Below are 25,672 nucleotides of genomic sequence, written 5' to 3' on the forward strand. Positions count from 1 at the left end.
GAAAAATCTAGGTATTGGGTTTTAGTAGAGATATTTTAATTTAAATTTTCAGAATATTTCAATTTTGCCGCTAAAATTTTTGGGGAATATTTCAATGTTGCCGCTAAGCAGATTTCGAGAAAGAGTGGTCTTCTTCTTTTATTTCTTCAATTTTAACTTTCTTCTTTCTTTGTGGTCTTCTTCTTCCCGACCTAGACCTAGACGCCCATCCCAATCGCAAACAAAACCCTCACCAGTCACCACCGTGATCCAAATCCGTTACCCCTTCTAATCCATACTCTCATCTCTCAATCACAGACGAAGCAATCGCCCTGGATTCCTGCACACAGCAGAAACTTCCTCTTCTTGTGCTCGATTCAATACAGTTAAACTTCAAGGACTTCCGGTATTCAATCTGACTATCAGTTTTTGTTGAACTCAAATTGATTTTTTTTTTGTTGCTGTTTTGTATAATTGGATCTTGTTCAATCTAGGTGGGTGGTTTTAGATAATTTATATTTTATTTCTTTTTTCTTTTTGTGATCTAAGGCCGTGGAAAGCTGAAGTTATCTCGAAGAAAGTAGTTATTGCACTTGGCAAGAGTGTAGCTGGAAGTGTCGAAGAGTAAGGTTTGAGCTTCTCTTTTCTTCTAATAACCTGAAATGGTGTATATCAGTTGTGTCTATGGATTTTGAATGTCTGATTTTGATAAAGCTATCTGAAGAGTATAAGATATTATAGAGGGATTTTGTAGTAGGTTGGGAGAAGCCCAATGTGTTTATGAATATCCCTATTTGTAATATGAACTATATTGTTGTTCTGTTGTCAAAGCTTGCTAGAAATAGTTTTTTTTTTTTTTCTTCATGTCCTGACTCAGCTATCAATTCCTTGCAGCTGTCAAGCGATCTGAGGATGCACTGAATTTGTAGCTATGGAATACTGTAAAATTTTCCCATGGTGCATTTAGGTTTGTCTTCTTAGTCATATGACTGTTTAATTTTACATATTTCCATTGACAGTATGTTATATTTTTACATATATTAGATGGATTATATGTTGGCTAACTTTCATTTTCGGTTGTCAAGCAAGTTTTTATGGAGCCTGAGATGGCAGTATAATTGTTATGCTCAAGGGTCTCCATAAGCATTTCTAGTTCACAGCTTTTCAGATTATTCATTAGGTATCTTAATGATAAATCTCTAATTTATACTTTTAATTCCTGATATACTGCATAAATTTCTAGCATGGTTAGGGTTGGTTTGATTGGTTTTGGTCTATAATGCTAGGCCAATTTTGGTTTGGTTGGTCTATTCTAGTGAACCTTTGGGTAATGCCTGATTACTGGTCTACCATATTTGTATTCTGAAAATTGTGATCTTCCTATACAAACGAGCTATAAGAAACTAATACATGATGTTGTCATTTTATAGAAGACCTTGAGGAAACTTGTATAGAATTGTTGCAGACTCTCTGTTTTCTTGTATGCCTTGAGGTATGAAATGTTTTATTTTCAGTCTTATCATTCGTGCTTCTGTGTATATGATCAGGTTATTCTTGTGCTGGGTAAGAGCACAGAAGTTGTTGGAGTTGGAGCTGAACAAGGAACCATGGGTAACAAGATGCTGCCTCTAGATGAGTGTAACCAATGTGACTGGTTGGAACTCCTCTTGTAACTTTTGTGGACTAAAAAACAGCTTTCCTTTATGGACAATGTTTATATTTAACATGTACTACAAATGATGTTCTTACCAACAAATGCTTTACATATTATCTGCAAGAGTGCAAGTTAAACTATTTTTTTTTAATCAAGAAAGAAATTTCATTAGATAGAACCTCAAGTGAGGTGGTTACAATCATAATTGATAACATCAAGAATACATTCTGGAGTCTGGTCTAGCCACACCGAAGTATGATTGGCTTCAAAGCCTATGCCAGCACATTTTGCACAAACGAGGTGCATAGCAAGGCTGCACTCAAGGAATTAATGCCATGGCACATTTGATGTCATCCATCAGACCTCCATTTGCAAGGAGACTATGGTCTAAGCATGAGTCTTCAGCAATTGCGTCAATACAATCATTTTCAATAACATGTTGTAACTGTAGAGACTGCAGGAGATCAAGTCCTGATCGAATAGCATATAGCTCACTCTGTTTTGGTGTGCCAGTTCAACTATGAACTATGGTCAAACTATTAAATTCTATATAAGGGTTCCATTTATACAGGATCTCTATGCAAGGAAGTAATTTATACAGGATACAAGCAACTGATACACAATTTCTATTTCCACACAAGGAATTCATCAACAACAGGATTCCCATTTTATACAAAAATTCACAGTACATACAAGATTTCTATACTAGGATTGAGCTTGTAATCAAGAACTTAAACTTTACAATATTTGGCATATCTCACGGTTAAGTTTGGTGCACCCTAGCCTCTGCACTGGGCCAAATCCCATTTCATCAATTGCATTTGGCTTTGCATTTGACAAACCTAAAACTGTTTCTTTGAAATCTTTCGGATTGCAGCCAGCTCGTATAGTCAGCCCACCCTGTTCTGCCACATTATGGGAACTTCCCACCAACGTTCACTTTAAACTCATGCCTAAGGACTGAATCACCAAATTTAACCTGCACAAAATCAGTTTAAGCTACAGTCATGAGTCATCCACTAAACAGATCAAAACATACGCAAGTCTAATTATCCGGCATCAACTTCAATTATTAAACGTACCAGATTATCCGGCATCAACCTTCTACATTTAACCTTTGCCTCAGGAGTAACCATTTTCCTGTGTCAGAAAGATACATCCATTGAATGAGGTAAACAAATTCATAATTAATGACAACAAGTGGGCTGATTCTGTAAGAGCATAAATTGACACCAAGTCCTCAAGGTCAGTGTTTTCCTATTAGATTATCTAACACTACAGCGCATCAGATACATGTGCAAAATTTTGTAGAAGTTATGGTCAGTCACTGCTGCAAATACAAAGCTCCAACTGAGTGTAAATATTAGCCTATACAATATTCTAAATTTTGTTTAAGTTATGAGCATGATACTGTATGGATGTCAACTTTCTGAGAAGAAAAACATGGACCATACTTGACAGAAAACAGACTAAATGGACTAGAAGCATTAACCTTGAGCAATGACCAAGTCATACCGAGCTATAAATGTAGAAGTCGCAGGAAAATTAGATTGATCAAAAAATTTATACTTCCACATCCATTTAGTTTTTTCCGCAAGTGTAATGTTTCATTGTTGAACAAGAAAGATAGGGAACTGCATTTTTTTCAAGTGTTATGAAATTGTATATTTGAGTGTTGTATCCTATGGTGTTATTTTATTACAATGGTGTATAACTCCCAGACAAACACTATTGCTAATTCATCATGGTCCATGATACTCTGAAGATCTGGAATAAAAAAAAAAAGATGCCAATTCAATTCATCTCCACATTAGCCAACGAATCAAATAGTATGTAGGCTACTCAGGTTGTAATAGTAGACAATGACTAAAAGCTGACCTGATATTCATCTCCAAATTCTTCCTTAAAAGGCTGCTGCAGAAGCTCGATGACCGTCACCGCACCATTCAAGGCTACGAGCCACCGTTGTTATCCCCACTACTATGTCGTAGTTGTCCGGATCCAACTGAAAATTTGAAAACACATAAATGATCGAAACACCCAATTTCGAATTAAATCGTAAAATTGAATACCAAATTAACGCCAGGACCAGGAACTTGGAACCTTTCTATGATATTGGGGTTGTCGGGGTTACCGAGAGGGAGAGGAGGACCGAGCTGCCACGAATCGGAGTTGGGAACTCCGCTGACAATGATGAAGTTGGGGAGGAGAGGGTTGATGCGCGAGAAGTGGAGAGCGCTTGAGGATTCTGGAGGAAGCAAATGACTGTTGTTCTTTGAGAGAGAGAGGGTCCAGATCGAATTCGAAGGTATGGAGGAACATTTGGTTATGGTAAAACTTTGATTTACTGCGTTCCCAGTTTTTGGTATTCCGCGCACTAACCCCTATTCACTAACGCCGTCCATCAATTTGGACATCACGTGTCCAGCACATGGGCCGTGTACATAAACGGCCGTGTACTGAAGACTCTCCAGAAGAAGAGGTGTGAAGCTTCTTTTGTCGCGTTAAGAGAGAGAAAGTACTGTTTATGATGAGATTGCAGCCATGTTGAGTGGGAGAAGGGGGGGAAATAGTGGATTAGAGAGAGAGACGAAATTGTCCATCGTAATAAGTCACGTGGCAATAGAGTTAACATCGTTATGGATGAAAAACATGAAAATTATGTTAAGTTTAAATGTTGAGGTACCAATGTGATAGTTTTGAAATTTGAGGTATCAAAATGATGAATGAACTTTAGTTGAGGTACTGTCTGAAAAATTTTCTCTATTATCATTCACCATTATCAAAAAAACTATCATTCACCATTATCACCATCTAATCTGGGGTTCTTCTAGTAACTTCTCAACTCAAAAACGGCCGTCGATCAAAGAAGAAAGCCGTCGTCTATAGGTTGATCTTGACTACCCCGATCCAGTAACTTCTCAACTCAAAATTTCTGTGGTATCATTAATTTGATTTGAACCCATTAAAGAAGAATCAGGATCTTGTTGGGTTCCTTATTTCCTGTAGTTTTAATTTTCAATCTATGAAACAGGCCACCACCATCTCCTTTGGAGAAAAGGTCCGACCTCGACACCGCCGACGACCTCTTAAATTTTTTTTTTTCTTTCTTTTTCCCAATTCCCTATAGTTGCCCTTCTTCCCGTAGTCGCCCTTTCTTCTCCATTATTCTCTTTTCCCAGATCGTCTTTCTTGAAAAGAAAAGGAAAACATCACCCTTCTCAAGTTTGAAGAGAAGAAAGAAGATTGCGTTGATGGGTCTTTGTCTTCACCGAAAAGCTATGCTCTTTGCTGGGTTATGTTTCTTGGTGTTGATTGGTGCCAAAAAAAAAAAAAAAAAAAGGTTCTTGTAATGAAAATTGGGTTAAGAATTTTGAATAATAAAAAAATAAAAAAAAACAATGATAATTTAAGTTAACTCAGAGATCCAAGATGGAAGTACCAGCCTCCACAATTAGAAAGGTCATACACGTGTCAGTATCCCAACTTCCTTTCATGGCGCTACAATGTCGATCGGAAAACCTGGAATTGCCAGTCAACCAAAGGCACCCACATTACTAACCAACCAAAGGTTCCCCCTTTCCTACTACTATGCTATGGTCCCTTTACCTCCATCAACCCTATTCTTCATGTCATCATCCCGCTTCTTCTCAATCTCTATATCTATCTTTTCGGTTTCTTCAGTTTTGGCTTTTGAATTTCCAATTTCCCATCTGGGTTTCTGAAGTTCAATCTCAGTTGTCAGATAGAAAACAGAGGAGGCAGGCCATTGTTGAGATTTGCAAAAGCTGTTAAGGAATGAGCTTTGTGTTGTGATCTATGCAACTTGGATTGACTGCTTGGTAGTTTTGGACAGCTGGGTTTTTTTGTCTAGAACATAGGTTGTATGTGAGGCAATGTGCTTTTTCTAACAGTTTTTCTTGGCTTTTAGCTTAAGCACATTTGGTTGGGGACTTGAGGTGGTGTTGTTAGCAGTTATGGTGGATTGAATTAATTAATTGGTCTTAAGAGTTTGATGGGTTAGGAAAAGAAATGATGGCTTCAGGATTTGAAATCTCCCCTCAGGTGACCGGATTTGTTAATGGGTGCTTAAAGGACACTGCTGCAATGTCTGCCCCTGCCCCTACCCCTCCCCCTGCCATGGAAGATCACAATGGTGATACTTTGGTCAATTCCAATCAAGTTGCTATTGGAAAGCCTCCGCGGAACATTTCGGTTATGAGGCATTGCACTAGCTCTGCATTCTTGTGTGAATCAGTAAGCCAAATGAATCCTTTGTTCTTCTTGATCTCATCTTCTGTGAATTATTGTGCACAATGCACAAGATACAATAACAGAATGTGTACCATGAAAGGATTAATTTCTTCATTAAGACCTTAGAACTTGGAAGTAGTAGATGAGGCATTGTGGAGGAATTTGAGCGGTAGTACCTTAAATGAGTATGAAGGGAACCATTTTTCAATATGTTAAACTTGATCTACTTGTAAATTAGTATTCCTAGCTTTTAGAGCATTATTGATCTTTTGGATGCAATTAAGTAGATCAAGTTCTCTTTAATATTTTTATCACTACTACTTATTTGATACAAAGAGGTTTGATTAGTGTATGAGTGAACCTTAATTTGGAGTACCCCCTGAAAATCCTTAAGATTGACTCCTTATTCCTCTATGACATTTTTCTCCTAGGATTCAGATCTTGGAAATTTTGGCTTGAAGTCGCCTTCAATTGAGACATCCGAGTTTGTTTCTGTATTCCGTTCGGGAAGCTGTTCTGAAAAAGGACCTAAACAGTATATGGAAGATGAGTATATTTGTGTAGATGATCTTGAGGAACATCTTGGTGCTTCAGTAAACTTGCCTTCTCATGGGGCATTTTATGGGGTATGTGGCTTGCTCTTGTTTATTTCTTTTTGACTGGGATGGTTTTGCTGTGACAACCGCTCACTTATTCCAATCAATTTTTCGATATGATGTGACCAAACGGCCATCTTATCTGCTTGCTTTGTTTGTGGACTTCTACAGGTCTTTGATGGACACGGTGGTGTTGATGCAGCATCATTCATAAAAAAGAATCTCCTTAATTTCATTGTTCAAGACACTCATTTCCCAAATGGCCCTAAAAAAGCAATTAGGAGCGCTTTTGTGAAGGCTGATCATGCATTTGCAGATGCTACCTCTCTTGATAAGTCCTCTGGTACTACTGCTTTGACTGCCCTTATCTTAGGAAGGTGAGGATTTGCACTACGCATAAGTCATATCTATCTTTGATTATTCATGTCTGATAAAATTCATGTTTGTTGGAACTGACCGATCACTGAAGTTGATGCAACATTTATGAAAAGATTGTGTCTGCAATGTTTACTCATGTTGTACAATGATGTACTACTAATGCAGGAACATGCTAATCGCTAATGCTGGAGATTGTCGAGCTGTATTGGGGAAGCGCGGAAGAGCAATTGAACTATCTAAAGATCACAAACCTAATTGCACCTCTGAAAGATTAAGAATCGAGAAGCTGGGTGGTGTCATCTATGATGGATACCTCAATGGCCAACTATCAGTGGCGCGTGCTCTTGGAGACTGGCATATCAAGGGTTCTAAAGGTTCAAACTGCCCCTTAAGCTCTGAGCCAGAGTTGGAGGAAATTGTCCTAACCGAGGAGGATGAATTCTTGATAATGGGATGTGATGGCTTGTGGGATGTGATGAGCAGCCAGTGTGCTGTCACAATGGTAAGAAAGGAGCTCATGCAGCATAATGATCCTGAGAGATGTTCGAAAGTACTTGTCAAGGAGGCGCTCCAACGAAACACATGTGACAACCTGACTGTCGTGGTGGTGTGTTTCTCCGAAGACCCTCCTCCTAAGACCGAAATTCCTAAATCCCACAAGAGGAGGAGCATTTCAGCTGAAGGGTTGGACCTTCTCAAGGGTGTCTTGAGCAGCATTTGAAAAACAAACTGCTTCAAGTTGGGAATTTTTCTGAGCCTCTCATCTGCCCTGTTGCGGCTGAAGATTACTGATTTTTTCTTTAACTATACATCCTGTACAATTTGCAATACTACTCAACTTTGAAGCTTTTAATCAGAAAATTTTCAAATTTTAGTACCATATAAGTTGCTGTAACCAGTCAGCTTGGTTTTAGGACTTGAATAGAAAGAAAGCTCTTAAAAAGGTAGTCCTAAGTTTTTCCTCCTTCTGCTTTAGTGGCTTGATGTTGTACATAAGTCATATTATGGACATGGACATTCCCTCTTTAAACCACAATGATCAAGAAACTAGCTGTCAAAAAAATTTCATTGTTTCGATCACAAGTATATTTATCGAACACTTCAAGTCTCTCATTCGGTAACACTTTCGTTTATTGCCTTTGGTTTTGCTTCTACGTGATCACTAATTTCTCCAATCCTGATTCCAAAGTACAAAACAGAACATTCTTTCTATGTGATTAGTCACATATTTTTCGAGAAATTTAAAAAAAAAAAATTGATAATCATGGGCTTGGGCTTGTTCACCCGGCCCAACTCTTCAGTGCCCCATTTCTACTCTTCTCAGTTCTCAGTCTTCGAAAATCCAAACAGAGCAGAGCAGAGAGACTAGTTTTCCCCCATGGCAACCCTCAAGGAAATCCTAACGCGCCGCCCAGTCGCGGCGACGATCCGCCTCACCGTTCCGGCGGGCGGGGCCCGACCCGCACCTCCGGTGGGTCCGGCTCTAGGTCAATACCGCCTCAACCTGATGGCATTCTGCAAAGACTTCAACGCCCGAACGCAGAAGTACAAACCCGACACTCCCATGGCGGTGACCATCACGGCGTTCAAGGACAACACTTTCGAGTTCACCGTCAAGTCGCCGTCGGTGACGTGGTATTTGAAGAAGGCGGCGGGGATTGAGTCCGGGAGCGGCCGGCCGGGGCACGCGGTGGCGTCGACGCTGTCGGTGAGGCACGTGTATGAGATTGCGAAGGTGAAGCAGTCGGATCCGTACTGCCAGTATATGCCGCTGGAGTCGATTTGCAAGTCGATTATTGGGACGGCGAACACGATGGGGATTCAGGTGGTGAAGGACTTGGAGTGATGATTTTGGGGGCGGAATTGCAATTGGAAACCCTAGGTTTGTTTGCTTGTTTCTTGGTTTGAAGAAAAAGATTGTGTCTTTGTAATAACTGAATAGCTTAGCTTTGTTGCTGTGATAGTTGTAGTTTTTTGGATTTGAATGAGGAAATGAGGATGGATTTGATTTTCACTTTAATTCGCTTGCTTGTTCCTTGTTGATTTCATTTTACATGTTAATTTGGCCAAGTTGAGAAGCTTAGTACATTTTGTTCTCACTGGTGTCTGATTGGACCCTTTTAACTTGTTACATGAAAACTGTTGCGATTTTACTAGATTGAGTTCTTGTATTGAGTAGAAAGTCTGGGATGAGTTCATAATGATATGACAACGATACGTTGGTAATTCTAGGTCTTAGGTAGTGGCTTAGATTGTGTGTACAAGGAAAGTTTTTGGAAGGAAGCATTTGAGGTTTCACCACAGTTGGTGGTGATGCATTGAGAATACATGGTTGGGCGAGGGGAAGGGAAATTCTAGGTATGTGAGTGAGGCTGAAATATCAAATCTCCTTTTCCTAAAATGTCTAGGACGAATGAAGAATGAGGGCTCTATATATCCAGAACACCGTGGTCAGAGCTTCCCTTCCAACCTGTGGAAAGAAAATAAGAGAAATTGATTGACTTTCACCTGTTCTAAACTTTTAGTGTGTCGTGTGGTCTATCTGTGTGCATAACAATTGTTGGAATTTAGAACTTTATAAATTAATCTTAATGGGAAATGGCCGTTTGGGGGAGCTTTTGGTTGTGCAAATTGTGCACAGTATTTCTGCTGTGTATGCAGGGCTCAATTGTCAATTATGAAAAATAGTAATCTTGTGCTTATTGCTGGCTATATAAGAATGTTTTTGTTCCATTTTAATTCTCAGTTAATCACATTGAGATTCTAAGTCCAGAATGTTTTCTTAAAGAAGTAATAAGACTGCAAAGCACCCAACTGCATATCAGTTTGAAAGGGGATAATTGATGAGGTATAGATGGAATTGTGTTGAAAATTCATGTTCATTATGACTGTAAAAGTCTTGCACTCTTACATATCGTTCATTATGGATCCCATGTTCGAATGAAATCAAATTTGTTATCGGTCCCTTTGTGAAATTTCAGTTATGAAGTTTGAATATATAATGTTTGGATACCAACTTTGGTGAAGAAATGTTTAGTTTCTTTTTGCAATTGGTGTTGCTGATGTCTGATTGGGCTTCTGCGCTGGTTAATGATATGAAACTGGGAACGCCTTTTGCTTATGAATGAGGTGATCGCCAGTTGTGGTTAGCCTTTGCTTCTGTCAATATTTGATGTTCATTGTGCAATGATTAGAGCAACCATATATGAAGCTTGGAAGAGGTACTCTGTACCTTAATACCTACCTCAATGCAAATACTAGACGAATGAAATCTGTCCATGATCATTTAGGAGGGTCCTTGTTACTTCTACGGCTGAGTTTCAGACAGCCGTCCCTTTCTGTCCACGTTAGAACACATGGAAGTTTTACCTAGTCCCTAGTGATAGGCTGATAGCTTATCAATATTTTTGTTGTTACACAAATTAATTTTGATTTAATTATGAGTATGCCGACGCTAGCAGATCACAAGGTCAACACGCTCTTCGACTCTTCTTTTTCTTGTGTTGCCGGTCAAACAAAGTGGTCCGGAAAATAAGTATTCTAGTGATACAGGCAAAGATTTCAAAGAAAAACTTATCAAAAAAAGAAAAGAAAAGAAAAAACTAGGATTAGATCTTTTGATTAGCACAATAAAGATCATCACTTTCTCAAACACATGTTACAAACCACAGCCCAAAATCAAAATCTAACCACAGATTTCTTTATTTATTCAGAACAATATAATCCTGTACCAAATTTTGTTTTCAGCTCCAAGAAAACAAAGAGAGAGAGATAAGAACTAATTATTTATATTCAAATAATTGATTTTTATTCCCAATTGGCTTTTTCCACCCTCCATTTCCACCCCCTCGAGCTCAAATAATCTTCCATCTTCCCCACTTTCCCAAAACTCCATTATCTCCTACCTCAAAACATCATTAAGAACCAGAAGATCAAAAACCATGGTGGTGTTCGACAAGGACGCAACCTCATCCTCCCAAACCCTCCCTCCTTTCCCACGCGAGGACACGCCTCTCCTCGGAAAACGCTCCCATCTCTCCTCACAGTCCAAGACATTCGCCAACGTCTTCATCGCCATCGTCGGCTCCGGCGTGCTGGGCCTCCCTTACACCTTCAAGAAAACCGGATGGGTTTTCGGCTCTGTTATGCTCTTCTCTGTAGCTTTTCTTACCTACCACTGTATGATGCTTCTGGTCAAAACCCGCCGGAGGCTCGAGTCCGATATGGCTCTCTCCAAGGTCAACTCTTTCGGCGATCTGGCCTTTGCCGTTTGCGGCCCAGTTGGGCGATTTGCGGTTGATGTCAGCATCGTGCTGGCTCAGGCTGGGTTCTGTGTTAGTTACATGATTTTCATATCGAATAGTTTGGCATATGTGTTCAACTATTCTGGCCCGGATCGAGTTCTGGGTATGAGTCCGAAAAGCTTGTATCTTTGGGGGTGTTTTCCATTTCAATTGGGGTTGAATTCGATTCCCACACTGACCCATTTGGCTCCTTTGAGTATTTTTGCTGATGTGGTTGATCTTGGAGCTATGGGAGTTGTTATGGTTGAGGACGTAATGATTTTTCTGCAGAATCGGCCTGCTTTGCAAGCATTTGGGGGCTTTTCGGTTTTCTTCTATGGTCTTGGTGTGGCTGTTTATGCATTTGAAGGGATTGGGATGATATTGCCATTGGAATCTGAGGCCAGAGACAAGGACAAGTTTGGCAAAGTGTTGGCTTTGGTTATGGCCTTCATTGCTTTGTTGTATGGAAGCTTTGGGGTCCTGGGTTACTTTGCTTTTGGGGAAGAGACTAAAGACATAATCACTACCAACTTCGGGCAAGGCTTGGTGAGCACTCTAGTCCAGTTGGGTCTCTGCATAAACTTGTTCTTTACTCTACCATTGATGATGCACCCGGTTTTCGAGGTTGTGGAGAGGAGGTTTTGGGATGGGGGGTACTGCTTGTGGCTGAGGTGGGTTATGGTGTTTGGGGTCTGCTTGGTGGCTCTTACAGTGCCTAATTTTGCAGACTTTTTGTCACTGGTGGGGAGCAGTGTTTGTGTGGCTTTAGGGTTTGTGTTTCCTGCTTTGTTCCATTTGATGGTGTTCAAGGAAGAGTTGGGGTGTCATGGGATGGTTTTGGATGGGACTATTGTGGTTATTGGGGTGATTATTGGAGTCTCTGGAACTTGGTCTTCAATAGCAGAGATTGTTGCACCCAAAGCTTGAGGATTTTGAAGCCGCTAATCAATTGAAGTTTGATTGCTGTGTCAATTGTACTATGGTGCATTACTTTGTTAATTGTGTGAACTTTGAACCATTTGTAAGGCATAATGTTCGAGCTAATAGAGAACTTTCTTTTTGTGGTGTTGTTCTTTTGATTTTTCAGTCTTGTAAAGCCTTTTTTTGAGGGAACGGAATGAGGTTCCATTATAAATCGACGATGTCACTCGATCAAACTAGAGAGATCCAAGAATCCCTCATAATACATCTCAATGCCCAACTAGAATTATTCAAAAGCAAAAAACCAAACTAAGAAACCAAACAAAAAACCTACACCCAACCCAAGCAAAGCAACTGACATGAAGTATTGACACCTAAGACCCTCATGGTGTACATCTCAGCAACATCACAGCACAAACCTCTGCCTAGGATAGTGTAGGCCTATTACCCTAGCCCTCATGGGAAAGGGTATTCTCCTCCGACTCCTCCACAGTAAGGCCCACACCCGCTACCTTTGCAAGCTTGGGTTTGTTCCGACGACCACGAGGGCGAACTTTTTTCTTTGGCACCTTCCCAACAGTAGTAATGGGGACCTCCACAAGCCCCTCAACAAAAGTTTCTGGCAAAGGTAACTCAGCTAAGCAAAGACGCTTCCCAGTCACTGGCCGATCATCTTCGCGAAGCTTGCGCACACCCAAAACCATTGCTTGCCCCCCAGCAAAAAGAAGCCCAGGTTTAGGCCTAAATTTCAGCCCATAAGTTAGCAGCCCGGAAGTTAAAGGCCCAGTTTCGGTCAACCCTTCAGCGGTCAACCCTAATTCAAAATTAGGGTTTCCCGCAGAAAAGGTCGGGGCTTCCCAACCAGCGCCCACCGTCCTCAAAGGCGACCCAGCCCCTGCCCTAGCTTCCAGCACTGCGCCACCCTCTGACGCCGATTCCACGAAAATAATATTTAAAAGCCTTTTTTGTTTGTTCATTCTTGATTTATTATGAAGTTATATGGATAGCCTATGGGCAGAGAATTGAAACAAATGAATCAAAGATGTGTCAAATTGAAATTGAATTGTATCAAACAAACTAATATGCTAGAATGATGACAAAGTTTCTGCCTCTCGAGAGAGAGCTCTCTCCTCCGCCTCCTCTCTTCGCTGGCGGAGGTAGTGTCCGTTCGATCTGGAAGGATGGAGTTGTCTCCTTCTCTGGTTCAATATGTGGTGGTGAAGACGGGTTTCTCCGTCGAAACATGCCTACAATTCTCTTTCAAGCTCCTGATGGCGGAATTGAAGGGGATCTGATGTTTGATCGGATCTACAGAGGTGTCCTCGTGGGTGAAGCGACTGGCGGCGCTTGGTGGCTGTAGCCGTCCAGGGCTGCAACGTCGGGTTCGCGTTGGAGAACTGATGGATCTGTTTGGATGGATTGCAAGAGGATGGGTTTTCAGTTCGATGGTGGCACTCTCTGGCGTGGCTAGGATCGGTCGTTCCTGTTGAAGGACAGTGGGATCGGAGGTGCTCTCGTCTCTCCTTCGCCGGCAGTGGATGTCGGACTGGAAGTGGGCTTCGAGTATGGTGGTGGGGTTTGTATTCTTCAATGTGCATGTGATCCATTTCTGCTCGGGTTTCTTCCTGGTATGGGTGGTGGTCTACAGGATGATGCTATCAGTGATGGTGGTCGTGCAGGTATCAAACTCCGGCGAGTGATGTATGGCGGCTGTGGTTTGACAGCAATCTCATCTAGGGTTTGTCCTAGGTGTTTTGGTTGGGCCTGGAAGTGGGTTATTTGGCTTTTGTCCCATTTCCGGGTTTGGTGGGCCTGCTGGGATTGTTTAATTTTGGAAGGAATGGAAGGTGATTTGTCACCTTCCATTCCTAGCATTTAGTTTCTTTAATAGGTCGCAAAGTTCACATTCTCTGAGGGTTCATTTTACTCTTTGCTTCGGAGATTGTTGATCTTTGTTTGAAATAAAGGTGCGTTATTTTCCTTAAAAGGTGGGTGTACTCGGGGTGGCCTGGGGCTTGTTCTTGTCATAGAATAGGTGTTTAGGGTTCCCTAAGGAACGATTCTTTCTGTCGACCCCTTAGGGGTGTTTCGTTTTTGTACTGCTTGCTGAATATATATAATGGGCTGACCTCTTTCTATCAAAAAAAAAAAAAAAAACAAACTAATATAAATTTACTATTTTATTTTAAAAAGGGTGAATTTGTTTTTTAATAAAAATGACATTTTGTGTGTACATCCATCTGAATTAGAGTCCTAAATTCAATAAACATGATTATAAATCATTAATCCGAATTCTAACTCTCAGTTTAGAAAGGTTTGATTTTCACAATCCAAGTAGACTATTTTTTCAAACTCATCTACCTAGAAATGTTGGGCAGAGTTTCATTTATAAGCTTCATTACTATTAATAAATGGCTCTGCGATTTGTTAGATAACAAGCTTCTCAAATAATCCAATCTTACGAATTTTCATTAATAGGATGTGCTATTTTTTCTTAGTGCTCATCTCGTAAGGGTTTTTAGGTTAATGATTATATTCAGCATGTGTGTTATTAGCAAAAAAACTAATTTAATCTTTTGTGTGGACTCTTAATATCTTAAAACTTTTTCTATTTACCCACGATAAAACTATAATCTTTGATTTTCTCTAACATCTCAAATTTACGAACAAATTTTTTCTTCACATATAATTACATTGTATGCACAGAAAGATAACATTTTGCATTTGTATAAACAAACATTATGCAAATATGACCGGTAAACAAATAAGTTTTGTGTGTATATGTTGCGAACCTCAGAATGCATGATCTTCTTTCTTTTGTTGTACTATCAAATAAAGGTCTTTGCATGAATTGTTTATTTAAGGGCTAAATACTGGTTACTACCCTGTGGTTTATGTCCAAAATTAATTCAGTCCCTGGACTTCTAATTTCATCAAAAACACCCATTTACTTTCAATTTTGATCTAATAGGTCCAATTCGTTAATATTCTGTTATAGGTTCAAGTTATAGTTGGATTATTTGTTGAAAAACTATTTATTTGATAGATTTCTAATAGTGAGACTCACTCCTAAATTGACTATGCATGTCACCTCAACACTACATCATAAAACATAGGCCATATATGAGCCACGTCGACAAGTTAAATGACTCAATTGTCGGAAGACTAATAAATTGGACCTATTAGATGAAAATTGAAAGTGCAAAGGTGTTCTTGATGAAATCAGAAGTTCAGGGACTGAATTGATTTTGGAATCAAACTACAGGGTAGTAATCAGTATTTGGCCCTTTATTTAATTAATTTCAAATAATTTTTATTTTTCTTTAAATTCTTTTTATGTAAAATGAGTTTACAGAATTATAACAGATTAAGTAATATTAATCATCTAGACTCCTAAAGAATGATTCGAATGTTCTTGTATTAGCCATCGTAACCTGACCCATGCACAAATATTCTTATATTAGCTTAAAATTTTAAGAGAGCTATGTACGGCATGAGAATTATGGTCATTCTTGTACAAGTTATATGGATAGCCTATGTATGTGGTAGACTGGTAGAGAATTGAAAGAAATGAATCAAGGTTATGCACCGTATTGAAATTGAATTGTATGAAATTGATGGAGTTTATATCAAAAATACTATTTTACTTAAAATAAGCGTAAAATTTGATACAACAATTACTATTCAATAAATACCGCTTTAGTATTGTTATATGTATATAGGCAGAATTAAAGTATTGTATAAATTTAAAGGGAAATGATGGAAAAGGTCACTTTAGAGAATGAAATGATAAAAAAGTCACCTAGTTTCCCACTTGATAAAAAGATCCATAATGAATTGTTAATAATATTAATTTAGTCCTTATGAGTAATAAGGTAATGTTAAAAAAGGTTAATTTTTAGTTTTTTTGATTCCGATTCTGCCCTGGAAGACTTATGTACATAGATTCACCAACCTAAACCCTCACGCTCTCCCTCCTTGTCTCTCATTTTGCAAACCCTGCATTTCCCGAAACCCTAGAAATCTCTCTCTCTCTCTCTCCCCTTCGCCATTCTCATAATCTGCAAGTGTTCGCTTGCAGAAAGCTAATTTTGATTTCAATTCAATCAAATTTCTGCAATTGATTCGTTGATGATGGCCCACGGAAAAGTCAGTCTCGCTCAAGAACTCCTCCCCTCGCCGATCTTCTCCGCCACCAAAGGTTTGTGTTCTTCAGCTCCTCCTCTATCCTTATCTCTCCGCATCGCATTCGATTTCTTTCTTGTTTTTCTTCTCTTTAATTTTGTTCCACTCTTTGCTAGATCTTTATCTCTGTGGTTCTGGTATGCATTTGAAATTTTTGTTATTCCAGCCAATTTTGAATTAGGGCTGCTACCTCTAAAGATTATGCCGGTATATGGATTAAGAAATTGTTGGATGTTGTTATTGGTTTGCGTTTTGATTTTGATTTTGAGATGTCTCAGACTCGGAGATGGCACAGAGGGAAGAGTTCGAGATGAGCGTTGCAGGATCTGGAGAGGTAGAGCCATCGATCAGTTAGATCCTTGGAAAGCTTGACAGGTTCACGGAGATTGTGAGTGTTTTCGATTCTTCAATGTGGAAGGTGATATGACTTCCCTTTTTCTGTATTGAAATGGAAATATTGGTGTTTGATATCGAGTTGCTTCTTTTCAACTTCTGTAAAGTACAGTTTAACATATATTTTATCAAGTGTTGATACATCAAATAATGTTTGTCGCTCACATTGGTAGCTTCTCGAAACAGTAGTTGACCAACCATTATCTGGTTAGATTACAAGTGCTTTGTCTTGTGTTACTTCCCTCGATGACTGTTTATCAGTTCTTCATGTGTATTTTAATGGATAGATTCATGATGCATGTTGTGTATTTCAGGATTGGATGTGCCTCTGATTCTCCTGTATAGATCTAGGCTGTTGAGTCATACAGAGATCTTTTTTTTCCCCTCCGCTCCCCCAAAATGGAAAGAAACTTTTGAGGCTGGGCAAAATATGCCCATTCCTCGCATAATGGGTATGGCGACCCTCAAATTTTATATATTTCTATACCATTTCTCCAAGGGACAGTATATTACCTTCCCAATGAAGTGCTTCTCAATAGTATATGATTTGACGACTCCCTCTCCATTTTAGCTCTCTTTTTCCCCTAATTTCTGAATCAGGTCATGCTAAGCTATATGGCTGGCCTATGAATTCAAACGTTGAGCTTTACAGCTATATCATATCGTCCCAGTTAAGCTCGCTACTTGTAATGTTTCAGCTATGTTTGTTTTTCTATTTTGTTTATCATTGTTTCATCATCACTATGTGGGAAAGTAGTGACATTTGTAAGACATAATCACTATACCCTCGTCTCTATTGGATCTAACTGTTGTTGTGTTGTATGAGAACCACATTTAATTGAGTTTGTTTAAGCATATACGTAGTAATTCTTCTATTATAGTCTCCTAACAGGTACGAATTTCTAAAACAAAATTCAATTGCCCTGCACCATTGTCCAAAACTGACCATGTCTTTGGCCCTTCTGGGTCATTTTTGAAGTTTTCTCATAGAAGCAACAAAAGCCGGCTCTAACATTTATAATTCTGGTTGTGTGAAGATTATGAGCATACTTTAACGAAACATCCATAAAAAGCCGGCGGCTCCATATATGCTTTGTTTGAGCTATAAAATGAGAATGCAACCGGCATAAAATCCTTACGATTCAGTACTCTGATTTCGATCATTTGATCATTATGGTTTCTGGTTATATCCTGAAACTTACTATTGTCCTCACTCTTCTCTTGTTCCCTAGACTTTCTTTGGCCCATGGAGCCACTGCTGACACAAAGGTAATGAAGGAGAGGATCTACAGTCCTTTGGTTTATAGTTCATGCATCACGGTGTTAGAGAGCCAACATTTGTTCTCACTCTTTTAGAAACAAAACAGAGTACTATGAACACTTCTCCGAAAGATTCTTGCATTCGTATGGAGAAGCGTAGTTAATGAGCTATTATCATATGTTGCTCATATAGGATGAGGCTCCCTTTTACAAGGTCTTAAAATTGGAGAAAGGTGGTCTCTTTGGAAATGGCATCAAATGGAACTTTACCAAGTTTTTGGTAAACAAAGAAGGGAAGGTTGTGGAGAGATATGCTCCCGTGACAGCACCTCTCAAAATTGAGGTCAGTTGTTTTTTTTATTTTATTTTACCGTTTTGGTTTGAGCCAATATGGTTCTGATGATAATAGCTCACCTATATTTCTTTTGTATGTGCAGAAAGACATCCAGAATCTATTGGAATCTTCTTGAGTATCAAGGTTTGACAGGTTTCCTTAAGAAAGGATTACTATTTAGTTGCGTTAGTGTAGTTGCATTAGTGTGAACCTTTTACTTTCTCGTGAAACCAATTCCTAGGTACCGACATTTGGATCTTAAATCTTGTGTCCCCATTACTACAAATCATCATTGCCATGACATCCTTTCGTTAATAGAATGGTTCAAATTATTTTAAATAGAAATATAATTGCACTGCTAGATAAGGGGTTGATTAGATGAAACTTGCAACTGCTGGACTTGTTTAGTTAAATTCTCTACAACAGTAGTTGTACACTTAGCTTTCACTTCAAAGTTCTCTTGCTGTTTCATATAGTATTGTGTGCACGATTAATCTTGGGTAGTCAGGGGCTCTATGGTCCAATTTGTTGTTTAGACAAAGTATTCATTCTTGTTTTCAGTAATTGAGTATTTGAATGACCACACCTTCAAATAACCCTCTTTGCCGTAACCAGCCCTTATTTTGCATTTTTTTTTTCGTTATTGATGTATTGAGTAGACACTAAATATATACTAGGTTTGATGCTGAAATATGCATATAGGCTGAGATATTCATGTCAGTTACATCCAATTCAGGGCACTGGTTAAGTCACTGGCCATGTCACAATCATGAACATGTAACTGATCATGTAACTGTCAAAGTCACTGACGATTTTCTCATTTTCACAATTTTGTACAGGATCTACAGACAGAAGACATGGGGCGGGTTAAAGAAAACATAGGGAAGAAAGTGAAAAAGAAGATTATGAAGAAGAAGCAAAAATTCCAACGAGGAAGAAAAAGGATATGAAGAAGAGTAGCAAGGACATACGAAATTTTAGAAATTTGTTTAGGGCTTAGGATAGTGACTTGGCCAATTGTAAACTCTAGGTTACTAAATCAATTAGTTTTTTTATATCTTTTTATGGTGTCACTATTATATCTTCTTAATGCAACATTACTTTTATATATCTTTTGTGTCAATTCGAGTTTTAGGCATCTTTTGAATTTACCAAGTCATTGTCACTGTTAATCACATGTCACTAACCAAGTAACTGACTATGTCACTAATTAAGTAACTGTCAATAGCCAAGTCACAAGTTAATAGCAAAGTCACTGTTAATCACATGTCACTAACTAAGTAACTGACCATGTCACTAACCAAGTAACTGTCAGTAGCCAAGTCACAAGTTAATAGTCAAGTCACTGTTAATCACATGTCACTACCTAAGTAACTGACCATGTCACTAACCAAGTAACTCTCAGTAGCCAAGTCACAAGTTAATAGCTAAGTCACTGTTAATCACATGTCACTAACCAAGTAACTGACCATGTCACTAACCAAGTAACTGACAATGTCACTAACCAAGTAACTGTCAGTAACCAAGTCACTGTTAATCACATGTCACTAACCAAGTAACTGACCATGTCACTAACCAAGTAACTGTCAGTAGCCAAGTCACAAGTTAATAGCCAAGTCACTGTTAATCACATGTCACTAACTAAGTAACTGATCATGTCACTAACCAAGTAACTGTCAGTAGCCAAGTCACAAGTTAATAGCCAAGTCACTGTTAATCACATGTCACTAACCAAGTAACTGACCATGTCACTAACCAAGTAACTGTCAGTAGCCAAGTCACAAGTTAATAGCCAAGTCACTGTTAATCACATGTCACTAACTAAGTAACTGACCATGTCACTAACCAAGTAACTGTCAGTAGCCAAGTCACAAGTTAATAGCCAAGTCACTGTTAATCACATGTCACTAACTAAGTAACTGACCATGTCACTAACCAAGTAGCTGTCAATAGCCAAGTCACAAGTTAATAGCTATGTCACTGTTAATCACATGTCACTAACCAGGTAACTGACCATGTTACTAACCAAGTAACTGACCATGTCACAGGTCACTTTTCATGTCAATGACCATGTCACTGTTATACATGTCACTGGCCAATGACCCAAGTAGTTAGTGAGGTCACTGGCCAAATCACTGTTAACCTCAAGTCACTTTTTTTGTTTTTTTTCAACCACATAACATGAACACAAAGACATGATATTGGTTTATGCTTAAGAAAGACTAACATAATAATTAGCAACTCTGTTTACAGCTTTAGTATAGCTAAAGTAGCAAATACATAACACAAAATCAGAAGACAAAGTCTTGCCAAAACGTTCTCCTATAACAACATTCATTGGAAACAAAGAAAACTATCTTCCTCCGGAATCTCCAAGGCAAACCGAACTCCTTGGCCTTCATTATCTTAAGCCTGTAAAGAAACTCCCCCAGAAACTCCCATATTACAGACCATAATTAAACACTTGCTTATTTAATGCAGTTCAGTCTCAAATCAAGCATGTGCAGGTAGCAGCTGAGGCATGAAAGCCAAGTCTAGTGAGACAAGGAGTTCCCCACATCGATCACAAACCGATACCTGACATCTGATTTGGCAAGTCGCTCCATAGCTGTGTTAATGTAGTCCATTTTAATTAGCTCGATTTCGGAGGTAATATTGTGTTTGGCACAAAAGTCAAGCATCTCCTGCGTCTCTTTTATCCCTCCAATGTCGCTTCCACCAACGAGCTTCCTCCCTAAAAACATGACAATTTGATCCTTTTGAGCATTAGTTCATGCTTTATATATACCTTAAGAAAACCTTGGCAAGCAACTTAATGACCTATCTTTATTCTCAGTAGAAAGAACATGGAATTTGCAATTGAACAAGTTTATTTTAGACTTTATAGTGACTGTGATTTTAAAAGAGGGAAAGAAAAACAGAACATATAGAATATATCGTTAGTTGTTGTATACGCATACCCAGAACCAATGGAAATATAGGCAACTCCAGTGGCTTATTAGGCAAACCCAGCAGGTGGAATGTTATTCTGAATGTTCTCTGATAGGAGTTGTATACCAGAAGACCCTACTCAATACACAAGTATAAAACTTACAAACACATAATAGAAAAAGGTATAAAAACATATATATATATATATATATATATATATATATATATATATATATATATAAGGAAAACAATAAGACGCATGGGATTGCATGAATTACTAGCATATGTTTCATAGGTATTACCAGCATAGTTGGATATATTGTAAAGAATTCACCATTGTGTTCTGAGACTTGGTGTCCATAGTGAGCATCTTTAGAGAAATTTTCCGTAGATAATCTGACTAGAAACCGAGAGGTCGAAACAAAAGTTAGATCACATTGCTACCTGCACAGTGCACACCAACAAACAATAGATATCTAAGTCACTGCATACAGAATATGTACCTGACTTGTGGCAGCCACATAAATCTTTTCCTCAAACCTAACAGCAATTTTCTTGAGTTCATCTTCACTAGATCGAGTAAGGAATATGCCTCTTCAATGTATCCATTCTTCACATACAACAAATTCAAAAGCCATTATTAACATACAACAAAAGCGAATTCAAGATGAAGCCACCAATGAACTCGAAATTTCAGCATACTAACATCTTAATGACAATTCTTTGCCGCGAATCCACCTGCAATTGGCACCTCCAATCTCCTGCATCCATTGCAGGCTCTCCACCTTGAGGAGGACTCCCACTGTTTGTATCCATCAACCTAACCAAGCCAAAAAATGTCAAAGAAAACAATAGAATATCGAATACCAAGTTCAAAGAAACCCTGCCAAAAGAGCTAAAATATTCTACACAAGTTGCTAAGTTTGGTTGATAAAAGTGATTCTTCATTCAGAAAACATATCTATTTAAGCTAGAATCCATTCCATGAATTCAATTATCCAAAGAAAAAGCCTGCAATTCACATGGAATCGAAAACCCAACAAAGTTCAAGAACAATCAGTGCAACAAAATTCAAAAGTTGCTAACTTTGATAGATGAAAATGACTCTTATTTATACAGTTCCTGAATTCAACTCTACAAAACCAACGCTGGGAAACAACATAGAATCGAAAACTCCACAAAGTTTGAGGATGATCGGAGCAAGAAAATTAACGATGATGATGGAAATGTTTACAGAAAACCAAAATTATTCAGAAGCTTACAAACAGTGACGAGAAGACGATCAGCAAAGAGATTGAAAATAACAATACCGTTTTCTTGGAGGGATTTGAAGATAGAAAATGGTTGAGATAGTGATCAGCAAGCTTTCTGATTAAAAGAGAGAGAAAATTTGAGCTCAAAAATGAAAAGCTCAAAAACGAACCCGAACCTGAGGAACTCCCGAAGCAACTCCCGGAAATACGCTCTGCCGCTACCAAATCTCTCCAAATCCACAGAGCCGATTCAAAGCTCCCGCTCCGGCAAAGAATGCAGAAACGACGTCGTAGGGGACCGGACCTACTGGACGCCATGGGGGGGGAGAGAGAGAGAGATTTTGGTAAGGGTCGAGTCCGAATGGATTCAGACGGGCTTGGGTAACGACAAGGGAAAAGAGAGAGAGAGAGAGAGAGCTGCCAGTGGCAGCTTTGGTAATTAAACTTAACTTTAGTGGTAGGGTGTTAATAGATGACCTTAATTATCATGGGGACATTTGTGGTGATTGGATTATTATAAGATACTTTAAAATGACCTCTTTTATCATAATAAGGTGACAATGAGAAAACGTAAAACTTAAACAATTCATGTACACTAATTTTACAAGATCAACTACCTAGAAATCTTATGCACAATTTCATTACTATTAATAAGTGGATTCGCAAGTAATTATGGATAGAGGCAACTTAAATAATTCAGTTCTATGATTTTTCATTATCAGCATATGACTTTTTTCCTGTCGCTCCTCTTGCAAGAGTTTTTAGATCACTTTAGACTTATAAATTTCTTATTAGTTGCTATTCCTCACATTTAAAATATGATCTTTTGGTTTTCTCCGCACCTCAAATTTAAAAGAATAACTGAATAACTCTTTTCCTCGTGCACGTCAACATTCACCAAAATATATGAAGATTATTATCATGCAAATATGACTGCCGTAAGCAAAATATATTTTGTATGCATATGTGGTGAACTTCAAAAGGTGTGATCTTTTTTCTTTTCTTTATTATCTCTCTCTCTCTCGAATTTTTTTTTTTTTTTTTAGTAAAGTTCATTCAACTGCATGTCTAATTAGGTTTCTACGACCACAGATGTTATTCTAATTCACTTTGACTTTTCTATTATAATACACACAATCAGTGTTATCGGTCATCCGAACTTTTAAATAATGTTAAGTATCTGAATTTTGATATTAAACTTGACTGCGTGGGTAATACTAAGACGAAAACATTTTAAGAAAACTATTGTGACGTGACACGTGCACAAATTCTACAATAATGTAAAGCATAGTCGATTTCACTGTTCATTTCAGTTAGGCTTGGTGAGCACTCTAGTCCAGTTGGGTCTGTGCATAAACTTGTTCCTTACTCTACCATTGATGATGAACCCGGTTTTTGAGGTTGTGGAGAGGAGGTTATTTTGGGATGGGGGGTACTGCTTGTGGCTGAGGTGGGTTATGGTGTTTGGGGTCAGCCTGGTGGCTCTTACAGTGCCTAATTTTGCAGAATTTTTGTCACTGGTTGGGAGCAGAGTGTGTGTGGCTTTAGGGTTTGTGTTTCCTGCTTTGCTCCATTTTATGGTGTTCAAGGAAGAGTTGGGGTGGCATGGGATGGTTTTGTATGGGACTATTGTGGGTGATTATTGGAGTCTCTGGAACTTGGGTCTTCAATAGCAGAGATTGTTGCACCCAAAGCTTGAGGATTTTGAAGCAGTCAGTCAATTGAAGTATGATTGCTGTGTCAATTGTACTATAGTGCATTACTTGGTTGATTGTTTGAACCATTTGTAAGGCATAATGTTCTAGCTAATAGAGAACTTTCTTTTCGTGTTGTGGTTCCTTTTGATTTTTCAGTCTTGTACAGCCTTTTTGTCTGGTCATTCTTGATTTCTTGTACAAGATATACGGCATAGGCTATGTGGGTAGAGAATTGAAAGGAATGAATCAAAGATATGTGTCGTATTGAAATTGAATTGTAACAAACTAATATTAATTTACTATTTTATTTAAAATAAGGGTAAATTTGTTTTTTTAATAGAAACAACATTTTGTGTGTACATCTGCCCAAGTTAGAGTCCTAAATTCAATAAACATGATTATAAATCATTAATCTAAATTCTAATAATCAATTTAGAACGGTTTGATTTTCACAATTCAAGTAAACTATTTTTTCAAACTCATTTACCTATATAATGTTGCAAAGAATTTCATTTATAAGTTTTAATAAATGATTCTGCGATTTGTTATGAAACAAAGCTTCTCAAATAATTCAATCCTACGGATTTTCATTATCAGCTAAACAATAGAAAGCCTCCTTCAACTACCACGACTCAAATGATGTTAAAATTTCTACTCTGGTTGTATCCATGTACTTCACAATCTGGGATGGCCTTAGTTGCGGTTGCTGCACATGTTTTACAACAGTGCTTCTACGTCCTGTGAGACTCCATGGCATTTGAGCTATAGTTTCTTGTGAGTTGTAATGGTGGGCTGTACCATTGTCAACTCAGCTATGTCTTATTAGCAAAAATCTAATTTGATCCTTTCTCTGAACTCTTAATTTCTTAAATTTTTCCTATACAAATCCATGATCAAATTATACTTTTGAATTTTCTCCAACATCTCAAATTTACAATCAAAATTTTTCTTCGTATATAATCACATTGCATGCACAGCAAGATATATGTAAATAACATTATCATGCAAATATGACCGGTAAACAAATAAGGTTTGCGTTTATGTGTTGCGAACCTCATAAGGCATGATCTGCTTTATTTTTATTTAGCAATTAAAGAATGATAATAGAATGACGAGAGCTCTCCTCTCTCTTGCCTGGCGGTGTCAGACCCTAGTTCTAGGGTTTTGCTCGTTGAATTTTAATGCCTCCGATGAGTTTCCTACTCCTCGTGAAGCATGTATGTCGCCCTCCTCGAGGTCGTTCTTCCTCTCTGTTCAACCTATGGGTAGTGGCATTCGTTCCATGTTGAATTGCCCTTCGAATTGCGGCGGTGTTCGAGGGGAGTCTGGTCTGGGCTTGAAAATCTCTCGTCGGAGGAGGCTTTTCTCAGATCTGGGTTTGAGTGAGGCGATTCGCATTTAGGACCCTGGACCTGTCTCTTCTCTTCTTCAGGGCAGGAAGAGTTGCCTTGATTGTTCCGGAGACGGAGGAGGACGGCGACTAAAGGCTTTCGTTGTTGGCGGGAGGTTGGATCTGATCCGGCTTGCTAGGTTTGTCTGGGCTCGTGGACT

General features: G+C 38.7%; 4 protein-coding genes and 2 long non-coding RNA genes across 8 annotated transcripts; 4 read left to right on the top strand and 2 right to left on the bottom strand.

The window, feature by feature from the left end:
* Positions 1-1,445: 1,445 nt before the first annotated feature.
* Positions 1,446-4,099, bottom strand: LOC133727219 (uncharacterized). 2 transcript variants are annotated; one of them, XM_062154832.1, is made up of 3 exons: positions 3,768-4,099; positions 2,716-2,773; positions 1,446-2,612 (listed from the first exon to the last, which is right to left on the bottom strand). In XM_062154832.1, the coding sequence occupies exons 1-3, from the start codon at positions 3,953-3,955 to the stop codon at positions 2,547-2,549; spliced, it is 312 nt and encodes a 103-aa protein (XP_062010816.1). In that variant the 5' UTR covers positions 3,956-4,099; the 3' UTR covers positions 1,446-2,546. The 2 variants fall into 2 exon arrangements, 1 of the variants encoding a protein (XP_062010816.1); XR_009855055.1 differs by lacking the exon at positions 3,768-4,099 and adding an exon at positions 3,512-3,631 and having other exon boundaries at positions 2,251-2,612.
* A 400-nt stretch (positions 4,100-4,499) lies between these two features.
* Positions 4,500-7,825, top strand: LOC133715279 (probable protein phosphatase 2C 47). Of its 2 annotated transcripts, none has more exons than XM_062141727.1 (5): positions 4,500-4,522; positions 5,372-5,890; positions 6,319-6,513; positions 6,655-6,860; positions 7,027-7,825. In XM_062141727.1, the coding sequence occupies exons 2-5, from the start codon at positions 5,666-5,668 to the stop codon at positions 7,580-7,582; spliced, it is 1,182 nt and encodes a 393-aa protein (XP_061997711.1). In that variant the 5' UTR covers positions 4,500-4,522; positions 5,372-5,665; the 3' UTR covers positions 7,583-7,825. The 2 variants fall into 2 exon arrangements, with proteins under 2 accessions (XP_061997711.1, XP_061997703.1); XM_062141719.1 differs by lacking the exon at positions 4,500-4,522 and adding an exon at positions 4,965-5,204.
* Positions 7,826-8,188: 363 nt separating this feature from the next.
* On the top strand, positions 8,189-8,881 carry LOC133715287 (large ribosomal subunit protein uL11m). The gene has a single exon (XM_062141731.1). The coding sequence runs from the start codon at positions 8,240-8,242 to the stop codon at positions 8,705-8,707; it is 468 nt and encodes a 155-aa protein (XP_061997715.1). The 5' UTR covers positions 8,189-8,239; the 3' UTR covers positions 8,708-8,881.
* A 1,652-nt stretch (positions 8,882-10,533) lies between these two features.
* On the top strand, positions 10,534-12,226 carry LOC133715297 (amino acid transporter AVT3B-like). Its single transcript, XM_062141742.1, has one exon. It carries the CDS (start codon positions 10,803-10,805, stop codon positions 12,072-12,074), a length of 1,272 nt encoding a protein of 423 aa, XP_061997726.1. The 5' UTR covers positions 10,534-10,802; the 3' UTR covers positions 12,075-12,226.
* Positions 12,227-18,119: 5,893 nt separating this feature from the next.
* Positions 18,120-19,300, top strand: LOC133706839 (uncharacterized). The gene is made up of 3 exons (XR_009844744.1): positions 18,120-18,249; positions 18,344-18,384; positions 19,080-19,300. It is a non-coding gene; the product is annotated as an uncharacterized LOC133706839 (long non-coding RNA).
* A 2,189-nt stretch (positions 19,301-21,489) lies between these two features.
* LOC133726071 (uncharacterized) lies at positions 21,490-21,990 on the bottom strand. The gene is made up of 3 exons (XR_009854638.1): positions 21,878-21,990; positions 21,675-21,781; positions 21,490-21,571 (listed from the first exon to the last, which is right to left on the bottom strand). It is a non-coding gene; the product is annotated as an uncharacterized LOC133726071 (long non-coding RNA).
* Between the last annotated feature and the right edge of the window lie 3,682 nt (positions 21,991-25,672).

Source organism: Rosa rugosa, chromosome 1 (genome assembly GCF_958449725.1).
Source record: "Rosa rugosa chromosome 1, drRosRugo1.1, whole genome shotgun sequence".
NCBI lineage: Eukaryota > Viridiplantae > Streptophyta > Magnoliopsida > Rosales > Rosaceae > Rosa > Rosa rugosa.